General features: G+C 43.0%; 1 protein-coding gene across 2 annotated transcripts in view; it reads left to right on the top strand.

The window, feature by feature from the left end:
• Positions 1–18,248, top strand: part of TBXAS1 (thromboxane A synthase 1) — a 244,297-nt gene that overhangs the window by 221,910 nt on the left and 4,139 nt on the right. Inside the window, exons 10-12 of one of the 2 annotated variants that reach the window (XM_014937534.1) lie at positions 12,096–12,184; positions 14,640–14,777; positions 17,856–18,018. In XM_014937534.1, coding sequence (XP_014793020.1) covers positions 12,096–12,184; positions 14,640–14,777; positions 17,856–18,018 — 390 coding nt within the window. Of the gene's footprint in view, positions 1–12,095; positions 12,185–14,639; positions 14,778–17,855; positions 18,097–18,248 lie in introns of those variants that run through there. The other variant, XM_014937533.1, reaches the window with a different exon arrangement.

Here is an 18,248-nt window from a genome sequence, read left to right on the forward strand (position 1 = left end):
AAAATGGGGGAGGGCAATAGGAAAAATAAAAAAAAAAAAAAAAAAAAGAAAAAAAAAAGCCTTCCCACATCCTGACCTAGATAAATAGGACTTGGAATGAATTTTCTGACTTCGCAGCGCTGACACTTTGAATCTTCTGAAATTTTAAGACCTGATTTTTTTTTCAGTCATTTTTATACCATTTCAAATTGATGAATGTGTTACAGAAAATACACATGCATACATGTGTGCACCCATGAAGAGAGGCCAAAAGTACTAATACCAATCTCTCTTACTGTGCCATAATGTGAAAGGCATGAGAAGCCAATGTGTTAGGAAAAGCAGTGCGTATGGACAAAAGTGCAAGATGTTCTGGCTCTTCTGAGCTGCATCACAAATGCCTTGGGAGCTAAGGCAGGGAAAAACATGAGGTTGCTCTAAGTTACGCTGGCAGAAGGCAGGGCCAAGTATGTAAGAAGCGCAAAAGGGAATCACATCCACTTGCTGTTTTTCCCAACGTGTTTCTTACAAGAGGTGTAAATCAGGCAGAGTATGATCCCAAGTAACCTGCTTTCCAGAATCTTTTCCTTCATAGTTGATCCAAACTCCGTTTTTTTTCAGTGCTTCATAGGTATTACATGACTGGGGCTACCAAGATGTTGCATGATGGTATTTAAACTAGAGCAGCCAAGTTTGAAGAGCAGCAAAGTGCCATTGGCTTTGTGATTATCCTGCTTGCTCGCTAGAAAGAATTGTAGGTTTCTTTACACGCATGGGAGTCAAAGAAATAATAAGCACCCTTCATCAGTCAGATAGTCACTATTTATACATCAGGGTAGGTGTGGGAAGCATGAAGTCCTGTTTTTTCTCTGTTTTTTTGTTGGGTTTTTTTTGCTGATTTTCATTTTTTACTTTTTAATTAAATTTCTTCATTTAGAGTCACACAGCTGTCTGGGCTTCAGCCATAGATAAGTGGATCTGCGTACGACAGCAGCAACCAAAATTTATCTTTCTTTTCCCCTCTCTCCCCCTCACTTCCTCCCTCTCTCCCCCCCAGTACCCAGCAGAAACAAAATGCTATATATAGACTCAGCACAGTTCCCCCACACACACCCCAATTACTTTGACTGCACGTTTCAATTTTGTTCTCTGACAAGCTCTGCCAAGGTACCAAATTTGGCCTTTTCTGAGGAGGTTGGATGCTTAATCCCCCAGGTCCCTCTAGCAATAACCCACTCACCCCTGTACCCCCCAAAACATGTGTTGCAAAACCGTGGACACTCTGAGGAGCAGTGAACCTTGGGGATCAGTGCATGCTTATGTGGTGTTTACTCACGTGAAGTTCCTGGTCTCGTAGAATTTTTTGTTTGTTTTTTTGAAGGTCTGTGTGATTCAAGCCGAGTGCTAGCAGCAGATGGCCAAAGGGCAGGCAGGGATGGCCCATGGTGCTCTGTAAATGGAATATTACCAGCATCCTGCCTTCGCGCCGCAAGTCTCTGGGTATTTGTTTTGTATTCTCTCAAATCACTCAACACTGAAGTCAGGTGTATAAACCAGAATCTCATCTTTCATTATTAAAACAAAAAACAACCAATAAAAAAAAAAAAGAAGTAAAAGGTTTCCGGTTGAAAAGGTAAGACTGAAAACATGAATCCCGGTTCAGAAGCCAGAAGGCAAATGAAGTTCAAAATATTATTATTTGTCATAAATCTCATGTGTTTTCCAGCCAATTTCTAAGTATGTTGGGGCCTCGCTCATAAAGTTTGAGCGATCGGGGTTGGTAATATTCTGAGTATGCCTCTTGTGCATGTGACAAGGCCTTTAAAGGAAAAGCCTACAGCTGTGATCCATCTTTGTACTCTTGGAAAATGCTCCCCATCCCCGAATTAGCCCGTCTATAGGTGCCACAACTCATGGTAAAAAGAGCAAAGGATACTGTATCTTATTAGGTATGTTATATGGGCAAAATTGCTAGTGAACCCCCTGCAGACCGCTATTGTTTATGCACTTTTCTAGCTTAAAAGTGCTCCTCTGTGCTGAATAATTGCTTTGTGGGTGCCCCCTTTGTGTCTCTAGTGGCCTCCACATCAGGGCTGGCTGAAATCCAGGTGGGTACCACCATGTTGGGCAGATTTTCCTGGGTCTCCACATTGCACCCCAGAGCTTTTGTGACAGGATAGAGCAGGACAGAGCTTTGCAAACAAAGAAGAAAGGATAAAATACTGAGTATTAAAGTAATGTGGCCATAAGTGGAAAGACAGCACACAGGTGAGGTGTGTGGAATTGTAAAAATAAGGGTCTCCTTGGAAATAGGGAGAAGTAAATGGTGAGGTGGCCAGGAACTGAGACAGGAAAGGGTCAGGTTCAAGAAGCAAAAATATCCTTGAGAAGCAAGAGAGAAAGAACAGCAAATTGGTCTTCACACCAGGATCATTGTGGGACTGTGAGGTAATAAATAAATAAAGGCCAAAGCAGCTTACTCATAAAGCAGAAGAAATCGTGAGCAATACTTTCCATTTGCCTTCCCTGTAAAGTCTTATATCATCTTAAAACATGCTAGAAATGACCTTGTTCGGATTACAAATGAATTCTGTATTTTCTCACTACTGACCCCGTGACTTCATCCTGCAGCTTTTCAAGTTGTGGTTTTTTTTTCCCCTCGCTCCTGAGTGCTCACCAGGGTGAGTGATTCAGTACGAGCAGAGGGTCTCCTACCCATGGCAGTACGCAGTGCCCCTCAAAAAGCTGTGCTTCCTGGGTCTGTCCTCAGCTGGTGCAGCTTGGTACAGCTCCTCTGATTCTGTGATTCAAGTCTGGGCTAAAGGAGACCACAGAAGATGTGGCCTCCTGTATTGCATACTGCTCTTTATAATCTCTTCTGCAATACGCTCCTTTAAACATCACAAAAGACCCGGGTCTCGGTTTCTCGCCTTCTCTTCAGTTATTGTGGATCACTTGGACACTGGTACTGGCAGAAGAATCCCAGATAAAGAATTGAAGTTTTGTTTTTCCTTCCTGGGATTAAGGACAGGAAGGCTCTCCTGGGGGAGGTCCCGGTGGAGTTTTTCCACTGGCCTTTTTTGATTGGAAACGTTCCCACAATTTGGATACAGTTTGAGTGTCATTACAGAGGTCCAGTTGGCCCTCAAATAACCTACTGTGCCTATCAGTGTAATTGGGACCAAGTCATTGTGTGAAGTAAATCATAAACAGATGGACAGCCGTGCCATGCTGCTCTACAAAGGGTAGAGGAAAGCGAAGACACAAAGCAGCGCCAGAACATGACACCATGATGGCTTCACTAAATCTAAGCGTGAACAGGCTTAGGGAAATTTCTGTGTTCCCAGATGGAGAAGAGATAGAGTAAGGGAAGGAAGGGAAAGAAATCCTTGAATAGGCGCCTGCCAGGATTCGTCGCAGACAGCTTTATCTGAATATCTAGAGAGGTTTGTCATAGGATAGTGTCACGGTAGCAGCCACCCCTGATCACAGCCAGCTCCCCATTGAGCTTGGGGTAGTGGGTTTTTGACTGGCATGTAGATGTTTTTTTTAAAATATCCTTTTCATGCATTGGAAGGAGAAAACAAAAAAGCTGTTTCAAGTGCTATCAAGTTTTTTTTCACATACCAATTGTAAATTGCTTTGTTGTATCCAGGGCAGTCAGCACTTTCCAGAGGGAGCAGAAGAGGAAGAGGCATTGAATAGCTTTGGTCAGAAAAGAATTTTTTCCCCCTTCTTTCTCCGTTTTTCATATTTTCAGCTAAAATGTGAGAATTTTCAACAGGAACAAACTTTTCCCTCGTGCCTTGTAGAAAGGCCACATGCTAAAATTTGGAGCTAGGACTAGACATGGCTTTTACCTGTAGATTTAACCTATATTAGGTAGAAGGTGCAGAATTCTACTGCAAGGAATTGGAGCTTTGAGACCAGAGAACGTTCTTTACTTTCTGTACTTTTAGTACCATCAGTTTCTCAAGGACAGGCTGAGCCCTGAGCTATGATCTTGGCAGCTAAATGCAAACAAAGCTCCTTTTTGTTTAAGACATATTTAAGTGCCTTGCAACAGATTCCTTTCTTTTTTGGTCATTTTAAGTCTATGCATCCAGAGTAGTATTTGCCTGCTTGCTCACAGGAGTCCCACTGAGGCTGAAAAAAATAATCAGGCTACTTAGGAAGGCTCGGGTTTGTGGGTGCACAACTCTTAAGGTTATGAATTGTTGGCCTCGGTCTGCAGCACCTCTGCTGGCCCCTTGTGTACAGGGAGGGAGTATTTACCAGGAGCACCTCACACATGCATTTGGAAGATGACCAACTAATTAATGTTTGCTAAATGCTTCGCGAGCCTCAGGGGGAAAGCAACTATGGAAAGGCAAAGTTTTATTATTGTTGTACTGCACCTAATGTACATAAAATGTTTTCAAGGCATCAGGCACTACATAAATGTTGTATGGTATTAAAACTGACCTGCCCTTGTCGGAGCAAATAATAATTATGCAGAGTGATGGGAGAATCTTGCAGTTTCTTTGCTGTGAATGTTTGCCTGTTTACTAATTCAGAAAAGCTCTCATCCAGCGACTGCTGAAGCCAGTGACTTAAGCAGCCACTGGCTCAAGCCCATATTTAAGTATCTGCAGAAGGGCGAATTACCCAAGTAATTTATTTTGTGTAAGGCTCTGCTCTCCTCATAGGTTGGACCATGCTCTCTAGGGCATATTTCCTCAAACTGCAGGCCTGGGGCTGAGCCACCTCTCAGTCCATAAGGCTGCCAAGTGTACGAGGCCATAGGGATGAAGAATGACCGAAGAGGACCCCTCACTACGTAGCCCATAAGATAGCCTCTATTTGTAGCATGAAAATTCATGCTGATGCCTTTTAATATAAACATAACGTGAGGAAATGAACATTTGATTAAGCTAAACACACGGGCCTTTTATATGCAAGGCCCTAATTTAAAGCACTGTCACCTCCATACAGAAAATAGCAGCTGGAGCAGGAATGATTAAATTAAATCATCTGGTGCTTATGTGATACCATGAATGTCTGCTGAGAGGGGAAAAAAATCCCTCCTCTTTATTCCCGTAGATCTGCAGCAACCACCAAGGGACACTTCTATAGCAGGAAGGATTAAGTCTCGCACAAACTTCAGTGCTTAATGTGCTTTGGACTGGTGACATGCCCTTCGGACAGACCTACCCCAGTTTTATAATTCTCTTTCTCAGCCTGTTGGGCCTCTGGCAGTCCTTTCTCCTGTTTAATTTCCTCCTTGCCTCCCTCCCACTGGGATCCTTCACCATTCAGCATTTCTGCCACCCAAGTAGAAATTTTGATTGTGTCAGACAAGTGTAGAAAAAGAGACTTTCGAGCCCCGGTGGGCTGAGGAGAGAACCAGGGGGGAATTTCCTGGGAGCTGAATGGTTTTTAAGGAGGCGAGAAACGGGCAGTGCCTGTGCCTCTGATGGGCTTAGCCTGCTACAATGCCCAGCCAGGGATTATACCACATCCACAAAAAGCTGGAGAGAGACACACATTGCATACAGGTAGAGAGCCACCTCTGTAGGGGAGCTACTCTTCCCCTCCAAACCTAAGTAAAAAAAAAAAAACTAAAATAGTATAACGATAGTACTTGTGTGCCAAAAGCTGCCTGGCCAGGCGGGCACTATCAGCACACTGGGGACTTGCCCCTTCCTTTGTGACAGGGCAGCCCCCCAGGCACCCAGTCTCACTCCCAGTTACTTATTTGCTTTTCATTCAAGGGCACCCACTTCTCTTGGCACAGGAATCTGGGACTAGGTGCAGCTGACAAATTTATAAAACCAAGATTGAAACAGATTTTTTTTCTCCTTTATTTTCTTTTGTAGCTTGCCTCGAAAAGGATTTCCTTAGCGATTTTCTTCTCTTTTCCTGCCTTTTTTTGCCCAGATCTTCTACCTGATGGCACTCATTCTGTTCTTGCTGATCACCATGTGTCAGTAGTAATGTAGGTGGAAGAGAATGTTTTGGTTGCAGCTTTTTTGTTTATCTGTTTGGTTTTGGGACACTGTTCAGTTTCAGGAAGTATTTTTATCTCACAGAAGTTTCCTTGCGAACAGTGATGCTATGAAGACCTTGTTTTAGCACTGCAAAAGCTACCGGAGGTAGTGCAGGTCTGTCTTCTGTCAGGAGCTAAAGTCTTTGATTCGAAAAGCAAAGTAACATTAAAGAGAGTCGACATTGGTGTAACATTATACTTTCTGGCTCTTTCCCCAGCACTGTTGGGTACATACTTAGAACCGCATTTTCCTCTTCTCTTACATGGATACAGCCCCAGGGAGCTGCGTGGATTTGCACCAAAGTCACGGAGGGAATTTGGCTGCCAGGTCTGTGTGTAATGTGGTTATCAGTGTGTAACCTGTGTGCCAGCCTTTCCCACCACCGCCGAACTTGGCCTGCGAATCGGCACCTGCCTCTGCCTCCGTTCACACAACTTGTGGGGTGATGGACCGGGCAGGAGGGGAACGTGACGGGTGGAGTTAGAGGAGCTGTGAGGGTGAGTGGCAGGTGACTGGAACAGAAAGCTGTAAAACTAAATTTATTTGGCACGCACGACCTTTAGGAGGAATTGGGAGGAGTTTGTTGAATTTATCTGAAGCACTGAGTCCTGCTGCAGCTTGGGAAGCGCCTCAATGAGCAAAGTAACTCTCCCAACTCCAATGAGCGTCCACCAAGGGTAGGGGTGAGAGCCTGGATGCTGTGTTTCCACTTAAATGACAACTCAAGCAGATGAGAGAAGTGGCAGGTGGAATAAAGTAATAAAGGGAAAGCTTGGGAGTACGTGTTTTGGATAGCCTTTGTGTGCTTCTGGGGAAAGAGGAATGAGGAGATGGAACTGAGGACTTAGTTTAATGTTTATTTCTGAGAAGATTCCAGAGGAGAGGTTCTAGGCAGCTGAGGGAGCCTCCTGCTGCTGCATATTAATCTGGAAAACAGGGTTGTTGTCCTGTTTTTTTGTTCCTGAACCTTGTTCTTAGTTCTATAGTCAAGAACTTAATATTTTGCTGGAAGAAACCCTTCTGTAGGCCCCTGGAAATGCCACTGGAAATGTTCAACTGACACTTCATTATTTTAGATAGGCTCTTCTTTATCTTAAAGCAGCGTCTCTTAAAGCAACACTTTGTGCCCTGGCCTGCCTTGTGAGATGAGCGGGACTCAGGGGCTTCGGGGTCCTGTTTCCCCAGCGGCAAGGACTGGTTCTGCCTGGTGCCATGCCTCAGAGAGACATCTCACTTGGCAGGTACAGGCAGAACTGCAGACAGCAGAGAGAGAGATTTTGCAATAAGTATTGCGTGAGGACTGCCTTAAGCATTTTTTTAGTGTTTGGTCTATGTTCCGAGGATAAAGCCAAGGAATTTTACTACATCAACTTTGTCCCTATTTTAGGGGGCATTGTAGGGAGGTCTTAGTTTGGTGCTTTGCAGGTATTCCAGCATGTTGTTGTGGAAGTGGTAAAACACAAGGTAAGCTTTCCTTAAGAAAGTTAAAGATAGGTGCCTGTTGAACCACTTCACCTCTTTTTATCATTGATCTGCATTTTGATCTGTTTCTAACCTTTCCTTTCTTGATATGGTTATTAGTAAGGTTGTCATGGGATGACCCTAATGACATAGTATTCTTGACTTTTTTACCACTTTCCTGGACTGAGCGTGACCCACAGAATCTAGTGTTTGTTAGGGGACAAGCAGCTCCTAGAGGTGACCAAAGAGATTCTTTGATATGTCAGCGGCTTTTGAACCATGTGATCAAGAAACATTATTGACCTGTTCGTGAGTCTAGCTATAGCTATGGTTTAAATAGCTCTTCTGGCAATCTGAAAGGGGAAGTTGGTGAGAGTCACTGGGTATGATGCTGGCTTGTTTTTGACTCACCACCCCTTTCCAAAGCCTACATTTTGGGGGAGAGCTGATGTGGGCTGTGTAGCTATGCCTACACAGATCACTCATGGATCTGCATCTATACTTAAGTAGGTCTGCACGTCATTTCTCTGAAATGGACCTTGTCACAGTCACACCTGCCCATCAGGCATTTGATTTGGATTGCAATTTCTCAGAAACCGCAGCCGGTTCAGTCTCAGGCCATGACTCAGCAGCACTAGTTATGAGGAATGTGGTCTCTGCAGCCTTCGCTGCTTCCAAATTGATTTCAGGTGCACGTCACACTCTGTCAGCTACACAAAATTTTCCCTGATTTTTTTTTTTCATTTCTGGCTGCTAAGCACTACCAGACCATGACCAAGAGGATAAGTGGAATTCTGTTAATCACTGATGTGTACTTGGATTACCATTCCCAAAACAGAGGTGGGTAGAGGAGGATCTGTTCCTGACTCACCAGCTTCTTTGGGGAAAAGTTAGTATCTCATCTTAAACTGTCGCTGAAGATGGGTTCATGCTGGACGTTGTATGGAAGGAACTGAGGTGCAGGCATATGTTCCCTTCTGCTGACTTGGCTGTGGTGACGCTAACCACAGCCAGCAAAGAAGAGCGAGCAACTGGGAACAGTAACATCTCAAACTGCAGCAGAAAGATTGGCCAGACCTCTCCTGTCAGCACTTGGATTCCCTTGGTGTTCATTGAGGAATTAAAAGTTAACTGAGGGTGGTGGCAAAAAATAGATTTGCCTGCCTAGAAAATGCTAAAGCCAATATACTAAAAAGCAGAGGTGGATCTGAAGGCAGTTATCTCTCTTGGAATTTATATGGGGATTAACACACACATCAGCCTTGTAGCACACAGGCAATTTTATAATCAGTGCTGGTATTTCACCTTAGGGTACTCCATGGGGTGAAGAATTAATTTCCCACCATTTTCTAAGGAATCAAGGGCTGGGATTTATTGTCACTCATAAAGAAGAGTTTGCGGCCAAACTGGATGCTTTGTGGACCCCAGTAGTGATTGAATGGTCTGGGATGTGTGAGAGCGTACCACCATACCTCCTGAAATGGAACTGTGGAAGCATGCACGCAGTGAAATGCCTTAAGATGTTACATGGCCATTTGGCTTCCATGTCAACAGAAAAATATATTACAAGGTTGTTCAAAACATAGACAAACTGCAGTGCAAAGCAGTGGCTGCAAGATTAAAATACAGGTTGTTTTATTACATGCAATGTGGTCCCTCCTTTCCCCCCTCTAGTTGTTTCAGAAAGGAATCTCTTTCTTAATTAAAAAAACCCCACCAAAACAGTCTTCAATAAGAGATAACATAGACATTTTTGTAGGGGGTTAAAGTGGCATCTTTGCACATCATCACCCCCCACCCAGCAAACCTGTCAGCAGATGAAAGATATAAATAGGGATATTTAGGGAGAAAGTTTTTTACATATTTAAGTTCCTTTGAAATGTGCTTGGCTAAAGGAATATTTTGAAGAGAGGGAGTGGAAAAACAAATGGAAAATATTTTCTTTGAAAGGAAAAAAAAGCAGCAAAACTGTCCTTCCTAAACAGAGACACTTGGCTGGTGTGTACTTTACGCAGCCCTGGGTCAGACCTTGAAAACAACTGCTAAATTAGGTCCAGCTACTTTGATGCTAAAAGCATGGATGTGCCAATAATTAAGTTGCATTAGATGTAGGAAATGACTGATGCGTCTGCCATGCTCACGATAGCAGAGTTCACTGTGCTGCCATTTGACCGACCCCTTTTTCTTTATGTAAGCAAAAGGAATTTTCTTCTAAGGAAAATCAGCTGGTTTTGCACCTTTGTTTTGTTTTCTGAACTGCAAATCCCCTGAAGGTATAGAAGCTATTTGAAAGAGCAAATCAAAGCTCCCATAATTTAGTGTTATATTATTTGTTGATGTATGGTTTGATTTAGTGGCTACTTATTATATCAGGTTACCATATAATTATCTTAATTATTGACTCCAGAAGTAAGTAGAGGGATTATGAGAGAGACAGGAAGGCCCAGTGGAAAGAGCATGGCTCAGAGAATCGAATACATCACAGTGTGCTCTTGGCTCCACCACTCATTTAGTCTGAGCTGAACCCTTCCCTCAGCTATCCCGGCCATGAAATCAGGAGGGATTGCAGAGACAGGACTTGGATGCTGACCTGAGATTCAAAGAGATGCAGGAGAACAATATGAAAAGGATAGAGGAAAGGTCTGAAGGAGAGGTGTAAAATTAGTTTAATAAAAATGAATACAGACCACAGTACGTGTTTGTGTCAGCGTGGAACACCTATGTGGTCATGGAGAAGGGTAGTTTTGCCACGATGGCCTGAAATTGGAGTCTGATCATAGTTCATTTCCAGCCTCTGCTATTGATTTCCCGTGCGAAATCACGTAACCCTCGAATCCCTTTCTGCAAAACAAGGGTGCTAAAAATCATCCTCCCGTCTTTGGTTTTAGTTATTCAAATTATACAGCTCTTTGCACAGCCTTCAGCCATGGTTCTCATGACATTGCTGCCATTTGTGTCTTTGAGTCTCCTTTGTCTGATAACCATCGAGCAAAGCCAAACATTTGCGTTAGTAGGCACTGCTGCAATATAAAAACAACACTGAAAGGCAGTCAGTGCAGTCTCTACTTCCTGTATTGATAATATTTGACATATACTGACAAAATACTTCATCTATTGACAAGCTGAGTTGCATCTTTTTCCCTAAGAGAGGAGCAGACACGCTGGTTTTCCTCAGCCTGTACAAATTACTTTCTCTGCTTTTGCTTTTCTTGCTTGAGTCAAAAAATGGAGATAATAGAATGTATCTGTTTCCTTCCCAGAAAAGATCAGTTAATGTGAAATGGTGCATAGTGGCTTAGTGCTGAATAAGTGGGATACCCTAATCCAGCAAGGTATCCTCGTTCTATTGTGTGCCTTTTCTGCATACCATCTGGAGTTGTTCTCTGCTTAGTATTTTCAGTATGTACCATATGTTTTTGCATGAAAATTCAATAAAATATGCATTATACATGAAAAGTGCTGTAGTAAATAAAGGAGGGATGGAATCCAGTCCCCTTTGTGAACGGCAGGGGCCCCAAATCTTCATAAAAGGTTTAGTCTAGTCTGACGTCTGTGCTTTTCTCCAATTTACTCCGTGTCAGTCTTTAGGAGATGCTCTAATTTAAAACAAAACTCTGCTTTCCTGATGAGGTTATTAGATGTACTTTGGCTGCCCTCTGCTGAGAGCACTGAATAAGACAGGGAAAATGTCCTTTTTTCCGAGGAAGGTAACAGTGGAAGAAATTGTCCGTTTGTCTGTGCCCTGAGTCGTGTCACTGCTGCTGGTGGCCATCCGTGGTTTGGTGTCTCTCTCTGTTTGCTGCTTGTCAGAGGGCAAAGTCTGCTGAGCTACAGTCCTGTTTGGGTTTTAACACCCATCATTTGTTGTCAAGGGGCAGGTGTTTTGTAGATTAATGGAAATGTGGGCTCGAGTATTACCCACTATGCAAAATAAAGCAGGGTTGCACAAGGGATGGCCACAGGAGGAAACGGGCTTGTCTCCCCAGGCACTATTGCAATCCTGATCCTGCCAGGTGGGATTTGGGCTGTACCTCAGCCCCTTCTGCTCAACAGAGCAATTCTCAGCTGCGTGACGTTCCTCATCAGGGTGCTGGTTTCTGCCAGTGCTGTCTCCCACCCCTCCACAGACTTCACAGCACTAGGACTTTGCTTTATTTCTATAACTGGGGAAGGGCAAAGGGTTTGCTCCAACATGAATAACTGAAGGACTTGCTGTTTCTTGTGAACATGGTGCTGCTGGTCTGCCACACTCTGTTCTTTGCGAGGAAACAGAGGTCCTGTGCAGATTTTAGTCCATGTATAAAAACAATAGCTCTGTTGTAGCTATTAATGTGCTCTGTAATGCCCTGTTTTTAATACGTCCTAGCAAGTTGATTTATTATTGTATCTTAAGCTGGGCTGTGGACCAAAGTGTTTTGATGATGAGAGGAATGTTATACACACATTTAATTACTGCCCACATTTTTGTATAATTTTATCATTTACTGTTTTAGATGAGACATCGAGTTCTTCTACAGGAAAAAAAAAAAGCCCAGTAAAAAATAGATGATTTAAAAGCCAATCTGAGATGAGTTTGGCACTTAAATGTGAGAAAATGTAATTGTTCCTTTCTTTCTGCCTTTTCAGATGGTTCCTGATTACCAAAATGTACAAGAACTCCCTTATCTGGACATGGTGATTGCAGAGACGTTGCGCATGTACCCACCTGCATTCAGGTATTTTTTTTTTTTCCCCTTCTGATTCCACAGGGTATATCCCTAACTCTATAAAATGGAATTCTGCTGTTGGAAGACCAATGTGCCCTTGGTCTCTGTGCCAGCATCAATACTGCTTGTGCATTTGAAAGATATTATGTGGCCTTTTGAAGGAAACCTGGAACTGGCTAATACTGCTATTTCTAAAGCAGTTTTTTACAACAGATTGGCCAAGATTGCTTCTTCATCATTCCTCACGTCCTCCAAGGTTAGAGGATGGAGTTATTTTGCAGCAGGACTGGCCTTTTGAAGCCAGATGCTGTTGCTTCTCTATGCCTTGGGCTTTGGAGACACAGGGCAAAGACCTACCCTAGCCTGATAGCTAGTGGAGGAGTTACCCTGCTGGGCATCAAGGCCCTGATCTGTGGAAGGGTTGCACATTCAGAAAGCTGTATTTTACATGTGTGTTTAACTTGAACCCCTACTGTTTTGCACTTAGTACTATGTTATACTGATATAGCTAAGCTAATGGCTACAGCCATTAAATTTTTAAATTTTGGCCCCAATTCACTCAAGACTAATTTTACTAAGTTACATCAATTAACTGAAAACAAGGGGAAAAGAAATTAGAAATCTGTGTGATTGTCAAATTTGCAGGTTTTTACAAGCATAAATGCAAATGTTAAGAATGGAACTTTTCAAAGTGGTCAGCCTGTTGCACTGCTTCTTGTGAAGCCAGGTGAAACATTTAGATGATTGGAAAGGAGCCAAAGCTGAGCTTGCTGTGAGAGCCTTTTTACCCCACAACTGCAAGCACCTTAAAATAAAATCAAAAAGAGCTTAAAATCATATTCTCTTTTATATGTTCACAAAGATTGGAAGTCAAGATTTTTCCATGGACTTCTGCAGAATTGTTCAGAGAGTAAATGTCAAAGATACTTGCTCCTGGATCAGCTGACTGGGCTTTACTATGTTTTACATGGTATACAAGCAGAAATTGTTCTGCCGGTTAAAGCATCGGGGATCTTTGAGTTTCAGCTGAAACACTGGGAAACGATCAATGTTTGTCAGATGGGAAACAGAATGAGAATGGAGCAAAGTTGTTCCCAAGTTTTGGTTGGCATTGTCAGTGGTATTTATTGATCTGGCTTTTACTCTGATGGATGTAGAATGGATAGGACAGCCCGGTGCCTCGGAAAGATGCTAATTGCCTATGACAAGGATCATTCTGAGTTAGGGGAAAATTCAGTAGCAGCCAAGCTTGTTATAAAATGAGTTGTTTCTTTAGAAAAATGAACTTACTAGAAGGAGAACTTTCTTTCCCAGAACTCATTTCCACTATCACCAAATTCATGTAAGGATAAGAAGGATGCCTTGTCAATATGTTTTTTAGGATGCCAGTGTTTTGTTCCAGGTTTGGAGCCTCGGTTATTTATTTGTCTGTGAGAGAGAGATGGGTGACAGCAAGGAAAGAATGTGTTCCTGTAATGATACCAGACTGACAGCCCTGACATGGAAATCTTTGTTCAACATTTTAGGCACAGGGCAGGGAGCAGCAAAAGGAGCTCCTGCACGTTGTTTTGCCCCTGTGCTCCCAGCTGGTTCCTGGGGAATAGCTCCTGGGCTGAGATATCTGGGCACCTGCCTGGGCCTGGGCTGGTAATGGGGTCTGCAGCGACCACCCAAGCACCGAAAGATCTAGATCAGGATTTGCCACCACACATGCACGCCCACACACCAATTTTTTACAAGGTTTACAGACCAAAGCTCGACTTTGGCAGTTGGCTTTTCTCAGTCTTCTTGTCATGATGAGGTTTCTAAGGACAGTATTACTTTGTCACCTGTCACCACAAGGTGGGAGGAATCTGGGAAGTTTTGCTGCTAACGTCTTGTCTATCTTTGATGAGTGTATGTGAAATGCAATTTTCCAAGGCTTGTGAACTGGTTGTATTTTTGTAGCAGCAGCAGAACATTCAGCCCTATTATTAAAACCATCCCTTGATAAGTTTCAGGTGCTGTCCCAATGTGGGGGACCTTCTCAAGTAAACAAGCTCAAAACTACATTTGATGTCATTTTTTCCTGAAAGCAAACCAGCATACTCTTTCTGCCTGTTATTAGAGATGACTGGCACATTTCATCTGCAATTTTGATAAGAAATTAGTCTAAAATCAACATTATCAGCAAAATTGCATTTTAACAGTTAACATTTTGGAAAACTATAAGCAACCAGAAATGTTTTACTGTGAAAAGGACAAAAGTTAGTCAGCCGGTTTGGAGCTGTGTGCTTCTAGGTGGAGATGATTGTAACCTGAGAGGACACAAGCATCATCAATGGTCGCTGTATTTATCTACTGGAAAAGTGTTACTCCTAAGTTGCGGGGTCAGCCCAGCTGAAGAGATTGACCTTTATGGTTCCCTCCTGCTGTGTTTTTACCTTTATTAATCATATGGGACACATGACACTTACTGTTGCAGGTTCACTCGGGAAGCAGCTAAAGACTGCGTAGTGCTGGGGCAGCATATTCCAGCCGGGGCTGTCATCGAAACCGCAGTTGGACATCTCCACCACAACCCTGAATTCTGGCCAGAGCCTGAGAAGTTCATTCCCGAGAGGTATGTGGAGTAATGCTTTCCATTCTTAGGTTGAAGCCTGTTTAGATCAAAGCCCTGCCTTAAATGCTGGTTCATGCATTAGGGATGGGCAAAGGACCCGAGCCCATCCTGTGGAGATCCTGCTGTTCCTCCACAGCCATCATCACTTGCTATTCACCTGAGGCAGTATTTCTGCCAAGAGGAGCACAGTACAATTTAGATCATAAAAATATATTACTTCTACCAAATTAGACGAGTGGTAAAAGTGGCAGATCCCACAGAAGGTGTAAGGTTTGATCAAGGTTGAAATGTGGTGTGGGTTTTCAGACCTGTTCCCAAATCAGATGCTACGAATAGTGTCACCTCTGGATGCAGAAATTCTAAAGTGAGATGGTATATATATACGCAGCGTGGGGGTAGCCAGGAAATTCACCCAACTTCTGGCAGGTTTATAGCAGCCTTTTCACCTGAGATCTTGTAATGGTGCAGGCACACCGTTGTGAGGGGGAACCTACCCCAACTCCCGCTGGGAATTTACTCTCCACCCATAAATTAGGATGCTGGGTTCTTAGCTCTGCTTGGCAAGACACCTTTCCACATGGAGCATTTATTCTCGTCGACGCCGGGGGGCACTGTCAGGTTGTGTTTGAGCTCCCTGCCCTATCCTACAGATGCCGAGTTGAGTTTACGGGGAGGATTTAAGCCGATGTGGTGCTGTGTGGAAGCACAGTTTAGTTTTGTAGGCAGATGTATTTTAAGCTCTTCTGTGGGCAGCTGCATTTTAAGCTACCACCATGTTGAAAAGTCTACTAAGAAAAAAAGTGTGTGCTCCACAAACAACTGGGCGTGATGCAGGCAGACCAGGTGTAGGTGGGTTTGCCCAGTGCTCCTCCTGGAGCAAATCCTGGCAGGTGCTCTATCAGGTACCTTAGGCTATGAAGAAGAGCAATGCCAGAGTTAGAGAAGCCCAGAGCTTTTGTTGGGGAGAAATCTTAGCAATAACTGGATGCCTGGGGTGTTTTTTTAGCAACGCTTATGTAGAACTGCTGCCTTAATTGTTTATTCACCACTTTAACAGTAGTGCAAAAGCAGATAACAGGGTAAAATGGATAGTGGGGGCTGCAGTTCCCCTGACATACGGTGCTGTTTGTTATGAATCTGAGATGAATTCCCTTTTAAAATTTCCCCGGGGAATAAAACATAACACTCTCCTCAGCTTGTATCAGTTGGTAATGTTAGTAACAATTATAAAATAAGAGCTTAACAAAAAAATAAATTAATTCAGCTACAGGCTTTTATCCCCTAATATTTTGTTGTGAAATCTGCCTCAGGAACAAAACATGGAAGACTTTAAATTTACCAGAATGATATATGGGGGTGAGCAAGGCAAGAATTGCATTAAGCTGTTTTCATGGGATATGCAACTGTGCTCAGTACATGAGTTAATGGGCCTTCAGTCCCAAATTATGGGCTTCTATAGTACTTTCTGCAGTAGTATCTCAATCTTATTTAGGATATCTAAGCATGGGGATGGGGTTAGCAGAAATACAAAATATTTGAATTATAGTATGGTTCGGGTTGGAAGGGACTTGTGAGAGACCAACACTGAGTAAAGATCGTCGAGTTCCAACACCTCCCACTAGAGCAGGTTGCTCAAAGCCCCATCCTGCCTGGCCTTCAACACCTCCAGAGATGAGGCACCCACAATGTCCCCGGGCAACCTGTTCCAGTGCCTCACCACCCCCATAGTAAAGAATTTCTTCCTAATATCTAGACTAAATCTCCTCTTTTTCAGTTGTAAAACTATTTCCCCTCATCCTATCACTACACTCCCTGATAAAGAGTCCCTCCCCATCTCTCCTGTAGGCCCCCTTTAGGTACTGGAAGGTGGAAATATTATTTTTTTCAAACCTGTATTACCTCTCATCTCTTTCTACCCTGCATGAGTTCTCTGGGGCCTTAGCAGTTTAAAATTTTTGCAAATTTTACCCAAACAAATGAGAGATTTTCCTTCTATCTCCTGTAGATGAAGGACAGACAGAACCCTTATCCACATACAGAACTGTAGAAATAGTTCTATACTACCAGAACAGCTCCAAATAACCTACAGCATGGGAGGACTATGTAGATTTCCAGGGTAATGCCTTCACTGTAAAGGTTTGCTTGGTTTAAGTCACTCTGATCACCGCGAGCCTCACCTCATTGATTATGCATTGGCCCTAATAACTGGTACTGACTCAGACTCTGTACTCTTGTCTGTACATATGCTGTCCGGTATACATCTGTCTTTGCAGATGTTGGCAAACAGATTTTAATTGTTTTCTTTTGGACTGCTGTTCAAATAAGAATTTTGTTTCCTTCCTTATGGGGAAAAAAAAAGGAAAAAAAAAAGGAAAAAAAAGCTGATTTCTAATGGGTTGATCAAGTATTTTAAAGCTAGCTAGATGATGCAGATCTGCATATGGTCTGCCATATTAAGCAGTCTTTCCAATAGGACTGGGGTACTTCAGCTCTAAGAACAGAACTGTTTGTAATTTCAATGCTTCCTAACTGGGAACCTGGTCTCTTTGGACCAAGAGCAGAAAGAAGGGCTGTATTGAATTGTAATAACTGTCTTCCATGGCCTGTCCAACCCCATGAGATTTCATCTCCTCTTGGAAACTTCAAAGAGAAATTCCCGTTGATCTGCATCTGCGGTGCACAGCATGGACGCACTGTTACTAATTCTAGATATTTCGCATCGCAGCTTGTTAGTTTCCTCTGAGCTGTAATCTCACATATGCAAAGGTTTACACAGCTAGAAGTTATCGTTCTTTTGAATGTGGTCATCAAATGGAGGCAATTCATTAAAGATAGATTGGAAGTAATACTAAAGTCTATGGGTCTTCTGGAGTCACCAGCTGACAAAGGCTGTAGCAATAAGACAATAATCTGTTTACTTAAGGGTGTCAGCCCCTTCAGGACATAATCTGTCAATAGTACCCTTGACCTTTCCTTTAAGACCAATTGAAATAACCACCTTTTGAGAAGTAAATGAAAAACACAGAATCAGGAGCAAAAAGCATTTCTTGACCCGCTTTCCATCTCTGCACCTTCTAGATTTACAGAGGAGGCCAAGAAGGAACGACATCCCTTTGCATACCTGCCCTTTGGAGCGGGACCCCGTGGCTGCATTGGCATGAAAATGGGTTTGCTGGAGACAAAAATTACTCTGCTGAGGATTTTGCAGAAGTTTCAATTTAAGACCTGCCCAGAGACTGAGGTTTGTGCATTCAGAGGCTTAAAGGCCACACTTGTCAACTTCAGGGAGTTGACAGTGTCCCCTAGACAGGATGACTGACTTGCCCTTGTGACATTTGCTTTGTTTGAGAAAACTGCTAGAGCCACTTATATAATAAGGAGGGATTAGAGGCCCGGACTGCATGTTTTAATCAAAATGTGATTTAACCTTTATGATTTTTTTCCAACAAAACAAACAGTTACAAAACCCTG

This window comes from Calidris pugnax, unplaced genomic scaffold (assembly GCF_001431845.1).
Source record: "Calidris pugnax isolate Ruff unplaced genomic scaffold, ASM143184v1 scaffold1, whole genome shotgun sequence".
Taxonomy (NCBI): domain Eukaryota; kingdom Metazoa; phylum Chordata; class Aves; order Charadriiformes; family Scolopacidae; genus Calidris; species Calidris pugnax.